At 39.6% G+C, this 16,852-nt stretch overlaps 1 protein-coding gene across 1 annotated transcript in view; it reads left to right on the top strand.

The window, feature by feature from the left end:
- The window catches only part of ppp1r16a (protein phosphatase 1, regulatory subunit 16A), a 32,476-nt gene extending 15,624 nt beyond the window's left edge, over positions 1-16,852 (top strand). The window contains exons 2-11 of the mRNA XM_057823747.1: positions 3,004-3,855; positions 6,251-6,321; positions 6,935-7,080; positions 10,655-10,758; positions 10,837-10,961; positions 11,031-11,156; positions 11,227-11,302; positions 12,252-12,381; positions 12,462-12,615; positions 15,920-16,852. Of these exons, the coding sequence (XP_057679730.1) occupies positions 3,609-3,855; positions 6,251-6,321; positions 6,935-7,080; positions 10,655-10,758; positions 10,837-10,961; positions 11,031-11,156; positions 11,227-11,302; positions 12,252-12,381; positions 12,462-12,615; positions 15,920-16,414 (1,674 nt within the window). The 5' untranslated portion in view covers positions 3,004-3,608 and the 3' untranslated portion in view covers positions 16,415-16,852. The remainder of the gene's footprint in view (positions 1-3,003; positions 3,856-6,250; positions 6,322-6,934; positions 7,081-10,654; positions 10,759-10,836; positions 10,962-11,030; positions 11,157-11,226; positions 11,303-12,251; positions 12,382-12,461; positions 12,616-15,919) is intronic.

Raw genomic sequence — 16,852 nt, 5'->3', positions numbered from 1 at the left:
GCTTTTCGAGTTGACCTCCCTCTCAGTGCTCACAGGCCTGAACCTAAATAATATATAAGTAGCTGATAAATAGCCAAGTGTGTGTATAGGCCACAGTAGTTGTCAAGTGTATTACGCTAATGAGAATTTGCTTGAAAGTGCCGTGCTAAAATGTTGCCCTGTTGTAAGTCCAAGACCAAGTTCAGTCCAACTCATATTTGTTCTTACCTTGTGTTTATGCCCGACACTTGCAAAACGTCATTGTTATGAATCATTAATGACGTGTCCCACCATCTCGGGTTTCTTTCGAGAGGTGAGTGGGAGAGGAGGGAGCTTGAAGGAGCTCAAGAGTTAAAGATAAGAGTCGTGCTTGCACATTATACTTTCACAAGCCAATGAAATTAGGGCTGCAGCTATTGAGTATTTAAGTAATCGATTAATCTATTGAGTAGTTAGTTCAAATAGTCAAGTAATCTGATTACATTTAATGCGTTGAAGAACACATTTTAGGAAATGTAAAACAAAGGAGTGTTTATGCTTGCAATAATATTTTTTTGAGCATAAAATGCGAATACAAAATAAAATACCTGAGTGTATCTTCAAACGATGTCGAATTGCACTTTCATTTCACAAGAGCAATAAAAGTATTTATAAATCAATGAAACTACCTGAGCTTAGCTTCAAACGGTATAAAAAAATAACTGAATTCGGATCTAAGTACAACAAAAGAACAATTGGCTAACATGCATAGCAAATGTATGCTAGCTGAAATACTATAAAATGCTACTTTTTTTCCCCATTTACTACAATGGTCTTAACAAATTGTTTAAATACATATTCCCACCAAGACTGCTAATTGGAATAGAATAAAATAGAATAGCCCTTTATTGTCATTATACAGTTGTACAATTAAATTGTGGCGCATCTCTCTTTACACTGCAGGACAAGAAAAGTCTCAAAAGTGACTTCCAAGTATAAAAGTATAAAATCTAAATAAATATAAAATGTGTATGAGGTAGTCCTATGTTCAGGCAGTGCAAATAATCGAAGTGAAGTAGCAGCAGTTGACAGTGAAGGTATTGAATATTGCACGTTAATATGGCACGTAAATAAGTATTGCACATAGAATATGTGTGAATAGAAGTGAAGTAGCAGCAGTTTGACAGTGAAGGCATTGAATATTGCATGTAAGTAAGTATTGCACATAGAATATTGCATGTAAATGAATATTGGGCATTGGGTGGTGTGTTGTTACATGTGACAGTTCAGGGTGGAGATGGCTTTAGCAAAAAAGAAGCTAAAGCTAATATGCTTCTAAACTAGATGAAATGCATAAATTTAGCTCAAACAAAAACTTACCATATGTTGGCTTTAACAGGGAGCAGTTGGATTCCGCCATGTTAGGCGAGTTATGTCATATTCACCGTTGCCAATAGAGGGCAGTATATTCAACAAAATCAATAAAACTAAATGCAAACACTTTCAAAACAAACCATTACAACGCCACTTCAATGAAAGGAATCCTCAAGGCAGCAAAATTTGATTCAAAGCTTTTTTTCCAATCAAATGACTCGAGTTTAGAGGTCAACCGATATGGGATTTTCAAATGCCGATACAGATATCTTAAAAAAAAAAAAAAATCAGCCGATTACCAATATCACAAGCTGATATTTGAGGCCGATATATATTTTTAATGGGAAAACCCATTGGCAGTGTATCAAATACTTGTTCCATTACAGATTGGACACGACAATGTGTGAGTGGGTCGTGCAGCGCATTGCGTTTACAATTTTAACGTGATATTTAAAAAAAAAATTAATTACCGCCATTAACGGGATAAAGTTGATAACCCTACCTTAAGCCTAAACTAAAGACTCTGGATGAGTGTAACATATTATGTCTGTAACGTTAAATACAATTAGAAAACGATTTGATAAAAATATATATTAAAAAAAAGGCATGTCTGATATTTTTTTGCCGATTCCGATACTTTGAAAATGACATGATCGGACCCGATCGATCGGCAAAAATAACACCACGGGGCTAAAAACGAACTTTAAGTGCAGGGAAAATGCTACTCGCCTTACGATGAATCAACCTTTTTTTAGCAGCTGTCTCTCCTAAAACTTGAAGTATCCTTGGTCGCAGGTATAATGAGCTCTTCTCCAATCTTGAAAGGTTTCTTGGCATTAGCGATGAGGTTCGCTATGAGGTATGAGGCTTTTGTTGCCTTGTCTGTTAGCTTTTAGCTACATATTATGCAGAATGAACTGGGTTGTAGGCTCCTCTTCTTGCTCAGCAGGTGTCCTTTTCCCTGTAAAAAAGCTGTCCAAAGACATCACCGCCCACAACACACAGCCAACAGCAGCTAACGTTACTGTTTACGTTGACTGACATTGGGCTGCTACAGGTGTGCAAACACCCCAGTAATGGCAGCAAACCAATTGAAGGCGCAAACACAAATCTGTACTCGAAGTAGTCAATAGAGTAGACAGGCATATTGATGTGTCAAGAGGCAGAAGCCAGATTGCAGTCGTTAACAAATGATTTGTTATTTCTCTGAGGCCCGGTAGCCAATGCGCCACGAACTGGTACCGGTCTCTAGTTCAGTGGTTGGGGATCAATGATTTAGAGTGTAAGGATCACTCAGTAAACACCTTAAAAGGCTAAAGCAACACAGCATATTCTGTCATGCAAGATAAAAAAAAAAATCTTGCAATATTTACAAAACAGGCAAGCTTGAAGCTTCCTGTATCAGCCTGCCTTTAAGCTGCTGCAGGGTCCTTCCGGGGTCCCACTGTTAGTCAGCGTCAGCCACAGTTGCCCACACAGATGCCTGATCAAAATCCTTTTTATCGGCTTTTTTGTTTCGTTTTGTTTTGTTTTGTTAATCAGCAATGTTGGGGGAAAAAAGTCCATATATCGGCCCGATATATAGGCCAGCCGATATATCTGTTGACCTCTGCTCGAGTTAATCGATGAATCATTGCAGCACTAAATTAAATTTACTGTATCTGCCCACAGTTGCAGCCAGAAGTCCATCGTGGAAACCAGCCAAAAATTCTCCAGCTACTAAACCATGCATGATGACTTTTGAATAATCAACTGTCACCACCGAAGGATTATTCAAAGCACTACAAGCCTTGACTGCAAGTCATTGTTTGGATATCAGCTACCTAAATCAACAAGAGACTGACACAAGTCTTGAACGAAGCACCACCTTTACGGATCATTTATTTGTATGGATTATTTGTCAGCTGTCCCATCAATGACATGGAGGAAAGGACTAACAATTGTTTGAAATCCTCAGATCGACAGTTTTTGCTTTGGGTGCATTTTTCATTTTTTTCTGCCATGATAAAAGTTCCAGTCTGAAAGATGGCAAAGAGACACCACAGTCATTCTATGTATTGCTCCTTTCTCCAAACACGGAATTATCAGTCATCTGATTCCGCTACGTAAGTTTAAATCATTAGAAGTACGTAGTTGTTTTTTTTTTTTTGGCTTTATTTTCTTTGATAAATTCTCGCACCTATGCAATGGCCTAACAGACCTGTTTTGAAGCGTACGAGTTGCACACAACGTGAACTAAGGGAAGTCAAAAGACTGAAAGACTGTATTGTGGCAAAATGGCGGCCGACCACAGCGAGCTGCTGGCCGAGATGGCCACCATTGGCCGTCTGAATGCCACTGAACGCCTCAAACATGCCCAGAGGCGGCGCGCGCAACAGCTGAAAGCGTGGAGCCAGCTGGAAAAGGATTCAGCGCGAGGATCCAAGGCTAAAGCAGATAAGAAGAAGAAGCGTACAAGAAAAGTCACCTTCCCGAGTGCCATCACACTTCTTGATGCAGCTTCACGCAACGACCTGGATGAGGGTCAGTAGATGCATGCTTTACATTGGCCTTGGTGCTGTTTTTGGCAGCCGTTCTAGTCTTTTGAATGATTCTTAGTGATGGGTGGGAACCTCTGGGTAGCTACCGATAACGATCTCACAAAAAATATCGATACATGGGACAGGGAATAACTCTACAATATTTTACCGGACAAGTAATTAACAGAAAAACAAGCTCTATCGGCTGTGAATTAAATTGAGTTCATCGCTCGCATTCGTTCATTCGCTGCCATCCCTTCCACTTCAAACGGATTGGACGTCTATGGCAACCAATGAGTTAAAATTTGGGGTCATTTGCTGTTGATTTTCAGTCACTTTTGGTTGATTTTGAGGCAATTCTGGGTCACTTACTGTTGATTTTGGGTTACAGAACAGAAAGTAATGTGAAAATCATTGACATTCAACTGGCACCCAAGTCGGCCCATGCCATTGACGGCACGGCTATGAACGTCCAAATTTTCAATTCATTTTAAATGGCAGAAAACGTGTGGCTGTGATTTTTGACCATACACTTAACATTGCAGCACATTGACATGCAACTGGCACCCAAGTAAGGCCATACCATTGACTGCTATGCACATCCAAATTTCCGTGTTAGTCAGCTTTCTTTCTGCACCGATGAATCTTGGGTAGGTGGTCGCTACGCTCGCGGGTGGACCACCAGGTTATTTCAGGAGCCTCGTCAACAATTACAGGAAAGTCTTATACAGTCTATTTTATTGCTGCTTTTGTTTGTATACGATTGTGTTGTTTGTTGGAAAAAAAAAACTTTGTAGGTCTTAATTTCTAATTTTTGGTTGCCAGTTGAATGTCAGTGTGCTGTAAGTGTATGTTCAAAAATCACAGCCACACGTTTTTCTGCCATTTAAAATGAAATGAAAATTTGGACGTGGATAGCCGTCAATGGACATGGACATGCATGGCCTGCAAAAATGCCATACACCAAAAAGAATGCCACATACCAAAAAAATGGCACATACCAAAATCCATTTTGTCACATGGCAAAAAAATGCCACATACCGAAATCCATTTTGCCACATATCCCCAAAAATGCCATAAGGCTAAAAAATAAAAAAATGCCACAATACGTTTTTCCACATTCCAAAATACATTTTGCTACATGGCAAAAAAAATGCCACATACCAAAATCCATTTAGCCACATATAAAAAAAAGGCCACATGCCAAAATCCATTTTGCTACATACAAAAAAAAAAAAAAAAAAAAAAAAAAAGCCAAGTGCCAAAACCCATTTTGTCGCATACCAAAAAAAATGCCACGTGCCAAATTACTTTTTGCCACATGGTAAAAAAGCCACATGCCAAAATACATTTTGCCACATGGCAAAAAAATGCCACATACCAAAGTCCATATTGCCACATACAAAATGCCACGTGGCAAAAAAATGCCACATGCCAAAATACATTTTGCTACATGGCAAAAAATGCCACATGCCAAAATACATTTTGCCACATACCAAAAAAAATGCCACAAGCCAAAAAAAATGCTACATGCTAAAATACATTTTGCCAAATGGCAAAAGAAAATGCCACATGCCAAAATCCATTTTGCCACATACAAAAAAAAGCCACGTGCCAAAATCCATTTTGCCACATACAAAAAAAAAAGCCACGTGCCAAAATCCATTTTGCCACATACGCAAAAAAAATGCCACAGGGCAAAAAATGCTACATGCCAAAATACATTTTGCCAAATGGCAAAAGAAAATGCCACATGCCAAAATCCATTTAGTCACATACCAAAAATAAAATGCCACGTGCCAAAATACATTTTGCCGCATGGCTAAAAAAGCCATATGCCAAAATACATTTTGCCGCATGGCAAAAATATGACACATGCCAAAATCTACTTTGCCACATACCATTAAAAATGCCACATGCCAAAATCCATTTTGCCACATTCAAACAAAATGCCACATGGGAAAAAAATGCTACATGGCAAAATTTTGCCAAATACCACTTTTCGTTCTCAGCCCTGCTGTAATTGACAGTGACTTTAATTCTCAAGCCGCTTTTGTCTTCATTGCTATTTGTCAGAATCTGGATCAAAGCTAAGAATAGAGGCAAATCTTTTAAGTTCATTGTTAGCTTGCACACTGACAAGCATCTGAAGTGTCATAAAGCATGAACCCCTTATCAAATATCTCTTTGAGAAGGTCTCAGATGTCACTTTTGAAATTTTTTTGGGGCCAATTTAATTAGTCATAAGTCTGTATTTGATCTTAAACATTAAAGTGGCAAACCAATGTTCAAAAATAAAAATTTTAGATACATTTTCACATAAGCCGATAGCTAATGTAGACTTATGCAATATAATTCATGTCATATTTATAGCAATATTTTTTTTTTTAATCATTTAGTGAGGGAGCTGCTTAACAATGGTGTGAGCCCTGATCTGGTCAATGAAGACGGACTGACAGCCCTTCATCAGGTAAACACACACTTTCTTCAGTATGAATGTGTGATGTAGGCCTGGAAAAACTGACTGCTTTGTCGGGTATGTTACAGATGCACGCAATGTTGGCTAGTAGGAAAGAATGCCCAAAATAGCAAAGAATGTCTGGAATTTGAAACTATTTCAAGCTAAAACAGAGTGAAAATAACAATACAATGAAGTATAGCTAGTGTACTGCAGCTGAGCTTCGACGGTGATACAAGTTAACACGGTGAAAGAAATTAACCAGATGCAACTTTAGTTTTTGTTAGGCACTTTTTTATCTTTATTTTGTCTAATCCCTATCATCCAATGTCTCCTTCCCAGTGTTACATTTAAGTGAGCATTCTTTTCCTGAAAAATTTGAAGGACAAGGTCTTAAAAATCTTGTTTAGTCTGATGAACCTCTGTGTGGGAAGCACAAAAAAAGCACTTACTTGTTCGTCATTCTGCTACACCTCATGACAACAGCTAATTTTCCTACTTTGAAATATTAGGATATTTACATCCACGTTGTTTTTACTTATTTGTCCATTTGCATGGGCATACTTCCCATTTGCATCACAGCCTATACTTACAATGCAAATGTCCACCTTTCCTGTCCTGCCAGTGCTGCATCGATGACTTTGTGGGTGTGGTGCAGTGCCTGCTGGATGCGGGTGCTTGTGTCAATGCCTGTGACAGTGAGCTGTGGACACCGCTGCATGCTGCTGCCACTTGTGGACACACTGGGCTGGTGCAGCTCCTTATTCAGGCGTGAGTTGGCCTAATAGCTCTCAAAGTTAGCATGACCAACACCTAGAGATGGGTAAAGTAGCCAAAAATTTGACTGAAGTACATGTAACAGGCATGAAAATCTCTCACTTTTCGCCATTTTGAATCAAAAAGGGTGACCTATGTGAATTGTGTAGATACGAGGAGAACATTTTTACGGGGAGCTGGTTCGGGAGATTTATTTAATGTCAGACGCTTGATATGCAAGCGGGGAAACGGGCACAAAGCCAAAAAAGCGCACCAGAGTGGCCAAAACATTGACTTATTTCAACAAAACAAAGGAGGGTACACTGTTGTGTCCTGTCTCTTCAATGCCAACTTGGCTGCACGTCGGCCGTGAATGAATGCACCGTCACTCAGTTGTAATTTTGGAAGCTGACAGGAGACAAGCTGGCAGATTGTAAGTCCATCTAACTAACTAACGACATGCTTTATTGAAGTTGCTAAGCCTGTCGCGATATGCAATGAGTCCATTTATCGCACGGTAAATAAAAATGAGGGCGGTAATTTTCACGGCTGCGTTTTATCACCGCGTGCGTGCATACATTTATGCGTACGTGTACACGTGCGTGTTGATGGCATATGTGACTCCAGTTCCTTTCACAGATGTTTATTGGTCATCAACACACCGTAGAATGAAGTTCAGACATACAAAATAAGGAAAAGCATCTATATTAAACACTGTAAACGTTAGCATTGCTTTATTGAGGCTAATTGGGAAAAAAGACAACCTACTTTAGCCTGTTATAAAACATTGGCAGTCTTCTCCAAACTTGCGGTTAAAAGGTGACACTTCAAACATGAAAAATCGCTGGTTAACAGCATTTGCAAACAAAAAAAAAAAAGAAAGAAAAATGATTACTGACACCACATGCAATGACAAAAAGAGCTTTTTTGCGGAGTGTAAAGCTTACTGTTAGCGATTAAGTGAATGTACTTCCGGTGAACATTTCCAAAATAAAAGCACGTCATGTTCGTCATATAAATAACGATTTCTAGAGTTCATCCCACATGTTATGAAGAATGGACTTGGTTGTAGGCTCCTCTTCTGGCTCAACAGGCCTTTTCCTCGTAAAAAAGCTGTCCAAAGACGTCCCCGTCTGCAGCACACAGCTAACAGCAGCTAACGTTACTGTTTACATTGACTGATGCTAGGCTGCAAACACCCCAGTAAGGGCAGCCAACCACTAGAGGTTGACATATGCAAATCTCTTGGATTAGTCAAGTAGACAGGCATACTGATGTGTCAAGAGGCACAGGTCAGATTGCGGTCGTTAACAAAACATGTATTATTTTTCTGCCTGTACTGTCGGCATCTCTGGCAAAAATAAAGTCAGTATGTCGAATAAAGAGGGAAAATGTAACGACTAGTGTAGCCCAAAGTAGCGGAGTAAGAGTAGGGTTTTTTTCCTCAGAAATCTACTTAAAGTAAAAAATATTGTGTGGTAAAACTGCTCTAAGATGTACATTTTTTTCCTCAAAAAGTTACTGAAGTACAGGTAGTCCCCAGGTTACGAAGGAGTTCCATTTCTACGCTGGCGAATTTCCGCGTAAGTCGGAATGAACCCTTTTAGTACTACATAATGACTATCCAAAAGTCCAAAACTATTGTTTTTTTGTTTAATGATGGAGGATACTCTGCCCTCTGGTGGCAGCATTGCGTCAGGCTGGACTGTCGCCTGATGACTAAGGAACAGGCTCTCGTCTGACATGGATAAAAGACAAGTGCGCTCTGGTTCAGCTCACATAAGGCTGTAAGTTGTTTCAGCTAATATATGTTTTTTGTATACATTTGTGATTAAGTTTAGAGCTACAGTTTGTGGAGTTACGTGTGAGCGATTTGCGATGACAAATGTAAATACGTTAGCATTCGTAGCATTTAAGATAGCAGACTTTTGTAAGGCAAATTAGGCTAATTTTAATGTATTTACATATTGATCAGACCAGATGGACATTTGAACACCAGTTGTTTCGTGTCAAGTGTTTTAATGTTAAAACGCGTGTCGTTTTGAACATAAGTGCACATGTGTGTGTTACGGCTTCACAAAAGTGAAGGAAGTAAAACACTTCAAAAAGCACAATTGTTTTATGTCTGTAAAGCTGAACAACTTCACGTACAGTGAACGATTAATCGACTAACTCGATTAATTCCATTAGAAAAAAGATTTGAATTACCGTATTGGGCAGAATATAAGACGGTGTTTTTTGCATTGAAATAAGACTGAAAAAGAGGGGGTCGTCTTATATTCGCGGTCTAGACATTATACCCATTCACGACGCTAATTGGCGCCAGATATCATTGAAGCGATGTCCTGTCATGATAGATCTCAGCTACTCTCCCCATTCACGACGCTAGATGGCGCCAGATATCATTGAAGCGATGTTGTCATGACAGCTCTCAGCTACTCTCAAGTTTAACCAGTTTGCATTATTTTATTGCAATGTTTTTCCTGACTCAGATTTGTTTCAAGACTACAGCTAGAGTTAGACTTCACTTTGATGGTTAATGCAGTTATTACAGTTTTGTTGTTTCATCACAAAAACCAGAAGCCATTCATTTAACAATGTGACTGCACTTTAGTTTACATATTTAAATGTTCAGATATTAAGATTTGAATGAGGCAAAATAACATGCTTTTTCTCTCAAATATATTGTTATAATCATTTGTTTCGGATGTACTGTAATTATTTACTGTATAAAAATTAATTTGGTGTTCAAAAAGTCTTTTTTTCAAACTTGAGTCTTGAAGAAGAGGGGGCCGTCTTATATTCGGGCCAATACGGTAAATTTTGCTGCTTCGAGTATTCGTTTAATTAAAGTGGTTTTAAAGTTTGTTTTGAAATTGTTCGCATTTAGTTTTATTGATTCAGGTGGATACACTGCCCTCTAGTGGCAATGGTGAATATGACAACTCATTTCACATGGATGAATCCACCTGCTCACAGTTAAGACCAACATAAGTTTTGCTGGAGCTAATGTTTTTTTTTAATGCATTCGTAATTTAGTTTATAGGTATATTTAAGTTTTTTGTGATTTGAATAAGTGTTTGAACCATTTGTTAAGAGCATTGCAAAAAAAGAAGTTAGTATTAAATAACATTTAAACTAGCATACTTTTGCTATGTAAGTTAGTAGTTAGTAGTTAATTGTTCTTTTGTACTTACTGTATATCCTCATTTATTTATACTGTTTGAGGCTCAGCCCAGGTATTTCAATTTTTTTTTATCCTTATCCGATGACTCAATTATTCGAATTTACTTGCTAATAGATTAATCAACTACTAAAATAATCGATAGCTGCAACCTTAAACACGGCATATTAATGAAAGTAAAGTAAAAAAATAAGATAATATCAGGTACTGTTTATGTGACCAAAAAAAAAAAAAAAAACCGATTCGACAAAATGGCGGGTGAGACTCCTGCGTAACTCGAATACGTCGTAAACCGGGGACTACCTGTAAATGTAACGCGTTATTACCCACCTCTGCCAAGGCCACTTGCATACCAATCCTTGTTCCTTTCTTTTATTTATTTATTTTTTTGAATGGTTTCTGCAGTGGAGCCGACCTGATGGCTGTCAACGCAGATGGGAACATGCCCTATGACCTCTGCGAGGATGAGGCCACTCTCGAACTCCTGGAGATGATCATGGCTGAACAAGGTCAGAGATGGATCAAATAACATGTTGTAAATGGAGTGAAATATCAAGTATATTTGAGCAGTAAGTCTGTTATTACAGGTATAACACAGGTCCAAATCGATGAACGCAGAGGAGCTAAAGAGCTGGCAATGCTTGCTGACATCAGAGAATTAGTTCAGAATGGGACGGATTTGAACAGTCAGGATGATAATGGAACAACACTGGTGAGTTTTTCTTCTCATATCGTAACTGGAGTTATTCATCGGCATATTTTACTGTACCATATTTTCTAGCTGCATATTGCATCTGCCAATGGGTACCTGTCTGTGGCGGAGCTGCTGCTGGAGAACAAGGCTCAGGTGGAGTTAAAAGACTGTGATGGCTGGACACCGTTGCATGCTGCCTCCTGCTGGGGACAAGTCAGTACTGCACTGTTATAAACGTTATGCTGCGTTCAGACTGAAATAGTTGTTTGTGCTTGCACCATAGATCCAAATGGTGGAGCTGTTGGTTGGCCATGAAGCCAGCTTAGATGCAAAGTCTGTCCTGGAAGAGACACCCCTTGGTATGTTTAATTTAAAAAAATCTTTTAACGCATTCACTCCCAGCCATTTTCATGGGGAGCAACCCCCTTCGCTCCTGGCCGTTTTACTGGATTTTGAATGATTTTGCAAGGCCCACAGAAAATTCTGTTCTATTGCTATATAAACATGGAACCCACCAAAAGAAAGATTAGACTCTCTTCTTTCCGCAGGAAAAAAAAAGTTCAGCTTTTTCCATTCCTTAGAAATCAGCATTAGAAAATAGCTTAGTTTGAGCAATTTTCTAATTTCTGAGAGAAATTGAGCTTTTTATAAAAGCATACATTTCAAACTTTAACACAGCTATTTTTTGCCTTTGTGACATCCCAAACATCTGAATAATGTTTTCCTAATATAAAAATAACATAAACAACAAGACAAATAGCTCTTTTGTTAGCAAACTAACAATTTATTTACACATAACTAAACTATTGAACTGAAACTGACACTGTTGTGGCCGCGGGTGTCACCCCCCGGCTGTGCAACCCGACCGTTCTGTTCTCTTAAATCAGGTTACGCCTTGCGTCCTGTGTGGGTGAATTCTGGGGGGGACCTGTGTAGTGACCACCACCTCATAACAGAAATCACCTAGGGAACTTGTGTCCTTGTGTTTGACATCGTTCTCCACATTTTTCTCACGCTTCTTACTTCTTCCATTTCCTGACTATTTCTCTTCATTCACTTCCTTTCATGGTGCGATATGAGTTCTTACCAAATGCGCTACTGCCCTCCAGTGCCCAGTTTTATTGCATTAAAATGGATTTTCAGCGAAGTTGCATCAGAACCTAGAGATGTCTCTTGTGGGAAAAAAAACGTAAAAGACGTATAAATACGTCTTTGGGACACTGAAACAATTAAAAATAGAACGTATTTATACGTTTTTGGGAGCAATTGAGTTGATGCCTAAAAATTAATATCTGATATTTTTAAAAGATGTGTGCATGGATGAGGAGGTCCGAGCCAAACTAACGGACCTCAAGCACAAGCACGACGCCATCATGAAGAGCCAAGACCGTCAAAAGGGCACCTTACAAAAACGAGCGTCTAGTACCGGCAGTAGAGGGTGGGTGTGGATTTTAAGTCCTCCAATCAAGTTAAAAGGGAATCAAAAATGCAGCGCTTCTGTCTCGTTTGTTCACACAGGAAAGTGGTGCGTCGCGTCAGTGTGAACGAGCGCTCCACCTTGTACAGGCGGGAGCATCACAAAGAGGCCATGGTGTGGCAGGAGAGGGGCCGTCAGCCTGAACCGCAAGACGATGATGAGGACCGTCTGACGGACAGCGAGCTTCATCAACATGTGAGGATGTAATTCGTAAGAAAAATCGGAACTTGTCAGCGAGAGCATATGTTTGCATAGGGACGGTAGTGACATAACACCAGCAACTTTTCAGGGTGCTCAAATGGTCCCCACCAACTTTTTAGCAACCTTATTTGCATTATATAATATGTTGTACGGATAGATTAAACACTACCGTTATAAAGTGAATTATTTTCATGATGTTCAGTCTTACTGAATGTGCAGACAGACTGAATGTGCCAATCCAACCCCCCCCCCCAATGCACGTTTGATTTTCTGATGACTTGACACCCCCCGCCACATGCACACTCACACAGCCCCGACAGATTCATGTCGACAACATTCCGCCTCCTCAGCCCCCTTCGAAGAGGAGGGATATTAGAAGTTTTTTTTTCGGTAATGTAATGTGACAATACGTTAATGTTGTGGCGGTGGGGGGAAACACTAAGGCTAGGTTCATAACGCGGGTCTTAATGCACAAATCCGATTTTTTTCCAGGGTTGGGAATCTCTGGCATGAAGCCGATTCGATATGTATCTAGATACACAGGTTACGATTCGATTAGAAAACGATACATTTTTAAGGCCGAGCGATTCGATACGGTTCGATACAGAGTGAAAACGATACGATAGTAAACATTTGTTGTGTGTGTTCGTACAGTATTTTAAGCATAAAAAAATGACCACAATTCTAATCGCAAAATTAAACAACAAAATTTCATACCGATATTACGTTTTATTTTTTTATGGGAAAAAAAAAAAAAAAAGGCTTACTATATGACCGTCATTTTGTTGGATGGGATTGATAATAAAATAAAACTCCAGTGACAGACAACAATAAAGTGCAGTAATTCAATTACTGTATTTCCTGGTGTTTCGAACACAAGAGGTAAGGAATTGAAGTGCAAACTTTCAACGTGAACATCTTACAAACAAAAAATATTAATTATATGCAGCAGCTCTATAAAAAAAGAATTAAACCTGCTAGTGTTATCATGAATAAATAATAAATTATGCTTTACCACTGGTATAATCGGGAGAATAAAAACATGGCAATTTAGACAGACAGGTCAATAATCATTACTTTAAGCTTATACACAGCAGTCATTCACTGATGCCTGTGCTTCCACATTTTTTATTCCTCATTACTGTCCATATCTTTTTTGAAGGGCAGATTTTTCTTGAGGGAAGATCAACTGATCCCCATGTTCATGTTTAAGTAGACTGCGTTTCTTGGAAACAATATGCCGCCCTTTCCACCATTGTAGTGGGTTATTTTTCAGGGTTAAAAACTCACGATCTCTGTACAGCTTCACACTAGCTATGACCCCCTGTGAATAGATCTGGCTGCCTTCATCACTTCAAAGTCCGACTTTCGTTTGCCTGGATGCGTTGAAAATCGGTCGCTGGCGTCGGGCATCACACTGTCCGTTGTTTTAGCATGTTGCTTCGTTGCCACTACTAGTTTCGTTTTGGGTTGTGAAGAAAACTCGGAGTGTGCGTTACAGTGGTTTTGTTAGCTCTCGCATTCTTATGACACGCCCGTGACGATCGGGTAATGACGACGACTACTAGCGGTTCTGCCAAAATGCATGGGAAGTTGAGGCAACCCCGACTGTGAGTGGTGCTTGTCCATATTATATCATGCGAGCGGTCACAATCTACGGGCGCTGTGTGGTGAATGACATAAGCGCAGCATGTGAAGTGAAAGCTAAATTATTATCATATTAAGCAATGCATTTAACTAGGCATTAGAAGTCGATTCTTGTGCTTGCGATAGCCGAATCTCGGTTGAATGAGGTTGCTCCCAGTAATCTGATGAGTCATGATCCAGATCGGTCTCACTTTTTTCATCATCGTCATTGTTGGTTTCAACCTCGGGCTCAGGAGTAACGCAACGTGAGCTCCGCAAGAACGTGTGTGGAACCTGACGCTGTTGTGGCCATCACCGTCTGTCTCATCAAGATAGATTTTTTTGAATCCTTTGACGATGGTTTCGTTTTCTTTTCAAAACACTCCTCCAGTGTCGTTTGTCTTTTTTTTCCGATCGTTCTCCACATTTTTCTCAAATTCTCACGCGTCTTCAGAAGATCCCTCCAACTTCCGTTTCCTGACTATTTTTCTTCACTTCCCTTCTTAGCCCGAGATGAGTTCTTACAAAATGCGCTACTGACCTCCAGTGGCCAGTTTTATTGCTTTAAAATGAGTTTTGAGCGTTGTGTATTGCAGTTTAGGTGCAAAAAAACCTAGCGATGCCTCTTGTGAAAAAAAAAAAACGTAAAAGACGTATAAGTATGTTTTTGGGACGCTGAAACAATTAAAAATAGAACGTATTTATACGTTTTTGGGAGCAAATGAGTGAAGGAATAACGAAGTCAAAATGAAATAACACATCAGAATTTCATGAGAGTGCTTTGGTTCGAGTCTTGGGGTAGTCAAGTGTGCCTCACATGTCGATCGGTCCTAGAATATGATTCTTTTTTTTTTTCATTAATTTTTCCCAAACCACTTTTATATTACAATACTTTAGTTTGAGTCTCGGGGGGCTCCAGCGTCCACCAGAAGTGGACACATTCTTGGATAGCTCCCAGTTTTTTTTAAATTTTTTAAAAAAAAGGGACTTTCACTTCAAATTGTTTCTTTGGAAAGTTTTTGAAAACAAAGGTTTGAATTGAACGTTGTATCACCTGAACCAATACACATGAAAGTTAGTATAAGTCAATACAGATTTATTTTGCATTGATCATTCAGCCTATCAATTAATTAGGCTCATATTCGTGAGAAATGTAAATCTTTTCCATTCAAAAGTGAGATAATTTGTTATGGCGCCATGGTCAAATAGTGTTACCAAATACCATTAACTAGCAATTAAAGAAACAAATAGAACAGTAACTGAAGAAATAATTAGCACAGAACAGGAGTTTGATTGTTATTTACATCTGTAGCGCTGCAATGCATGCTAGTAGGCATGTTGGACAACAACAATGTTGACAGCAGAGGTTGACTGTCTCCCCTAAGGGAGCAGTGATGACCAAATGAAGCTTTGCAGCCAATTGGTTCAAAGCTTCATGGTGGTTCATTTGATCTTACGACAGTCTTATGATACCGCTGTCAAATACGGCGTCACCGTTTAATCTCTTTTGGTGTAACTATCCCATAATACAGTGAGGACAGCTTTGGCTTATAGTCCAGTGTGGTTTATCAGTGAACAAATGCTGTTTTCGTGTCAACTTTCGTGGGTGACGTCTTATGGTATAAAAATTACGGTAGTCATATCTCATATCTACTCATGTCATACCATTCAGGCTGCAGTTGGAGCCTCGTCACATTCCGATGAACCGATTGCTTCTATCGGCAATAGCGTGTCAAGCCTAGGCAATGGAGGAACTTCGGTGTCTCTGGCCTCTTCTGTGCCTGGAGAAGAGTGGAGCGGGGGAGGTCGCATGGAACGCAGCGCCTCCTACCATCTCAACCCAGTATTGGGGCCCTCGGAGGACGAAGGCTCGGACAGTATGAGTCGGGAAAAATCTCATCACACGTTAGCCGACCTGAAACGGCAGCGGGCGGCCGCAAAGCTCAATAAGTACCCGGCGCCTCCGCCACCTTTGACTCCTCCCATTGAAGAGGAGAGCGCTGCCTCTGAGGTAACTAGTCCTCCGACGGGGTCTCACGGCACAGAGGACGCGACATCCCCTAGCCAGGTGTTCTTCACGCCAGCTAGTGGAGATCCTCCTCTATTGAAACTACGAGCCCCCGAGGAGGACCAGTCTACAAAGGAGCCTTGCTGTGGACTCATGTAAAGACACTAAAGATGGACAGTTTTAACACTCCTGGAACATTTTTCAAGTGTTTTCTTTCCACAAACGTTCCTCCTACTTGATGATTATCACTACAAAGTCCACTTTTTTCATTCTCTTCGCTCATTTTGTTTTTCACAAAAGCCTTACAATATTGTCAACAGAAGCCGAATGACTAAATAACAAATTGTGATTTATTATTATGATTGAAAACATGAGCTTTAAGTTGCACACATTACGGTACACGCAAAATTTTTGTTCTCTCAACTACTCGTATTTCTATTATCGCTGAGCTTTTTATGCTTGGAAGCGGACTTGATCATGATAGTTTTGTTGTAATGTACAGAATCGCAATTCATACAACATTGTAAATAAAGACTGTTACCTGCATGTTTTCTTTTCAATTTTTGAATCATAGAAAAGTCTATTTAATTTTGAAAC

This window comes from Corythoichthys intestinalis, chromosome 20 (genome assembly GCF_030265065.1).
Source record: "Corythoichthys intestinalis isolate RoL2023-P3 chromosome 20, ASM3026506v1, whole genome shotgun sequence".
Taxonomy (NCBI): domain Eukaryota; kingdom Metazoa; phylum Chordata; class Actinopteri; order Syngnathiformes; family Syngnathidae; genus Corythoichthys; species Corythoichthys intestinalis.
Note: the sequence above shows the minus strand (reverse complement) of the source record. Positions and strands in the feature narration are given on the sequence as shown.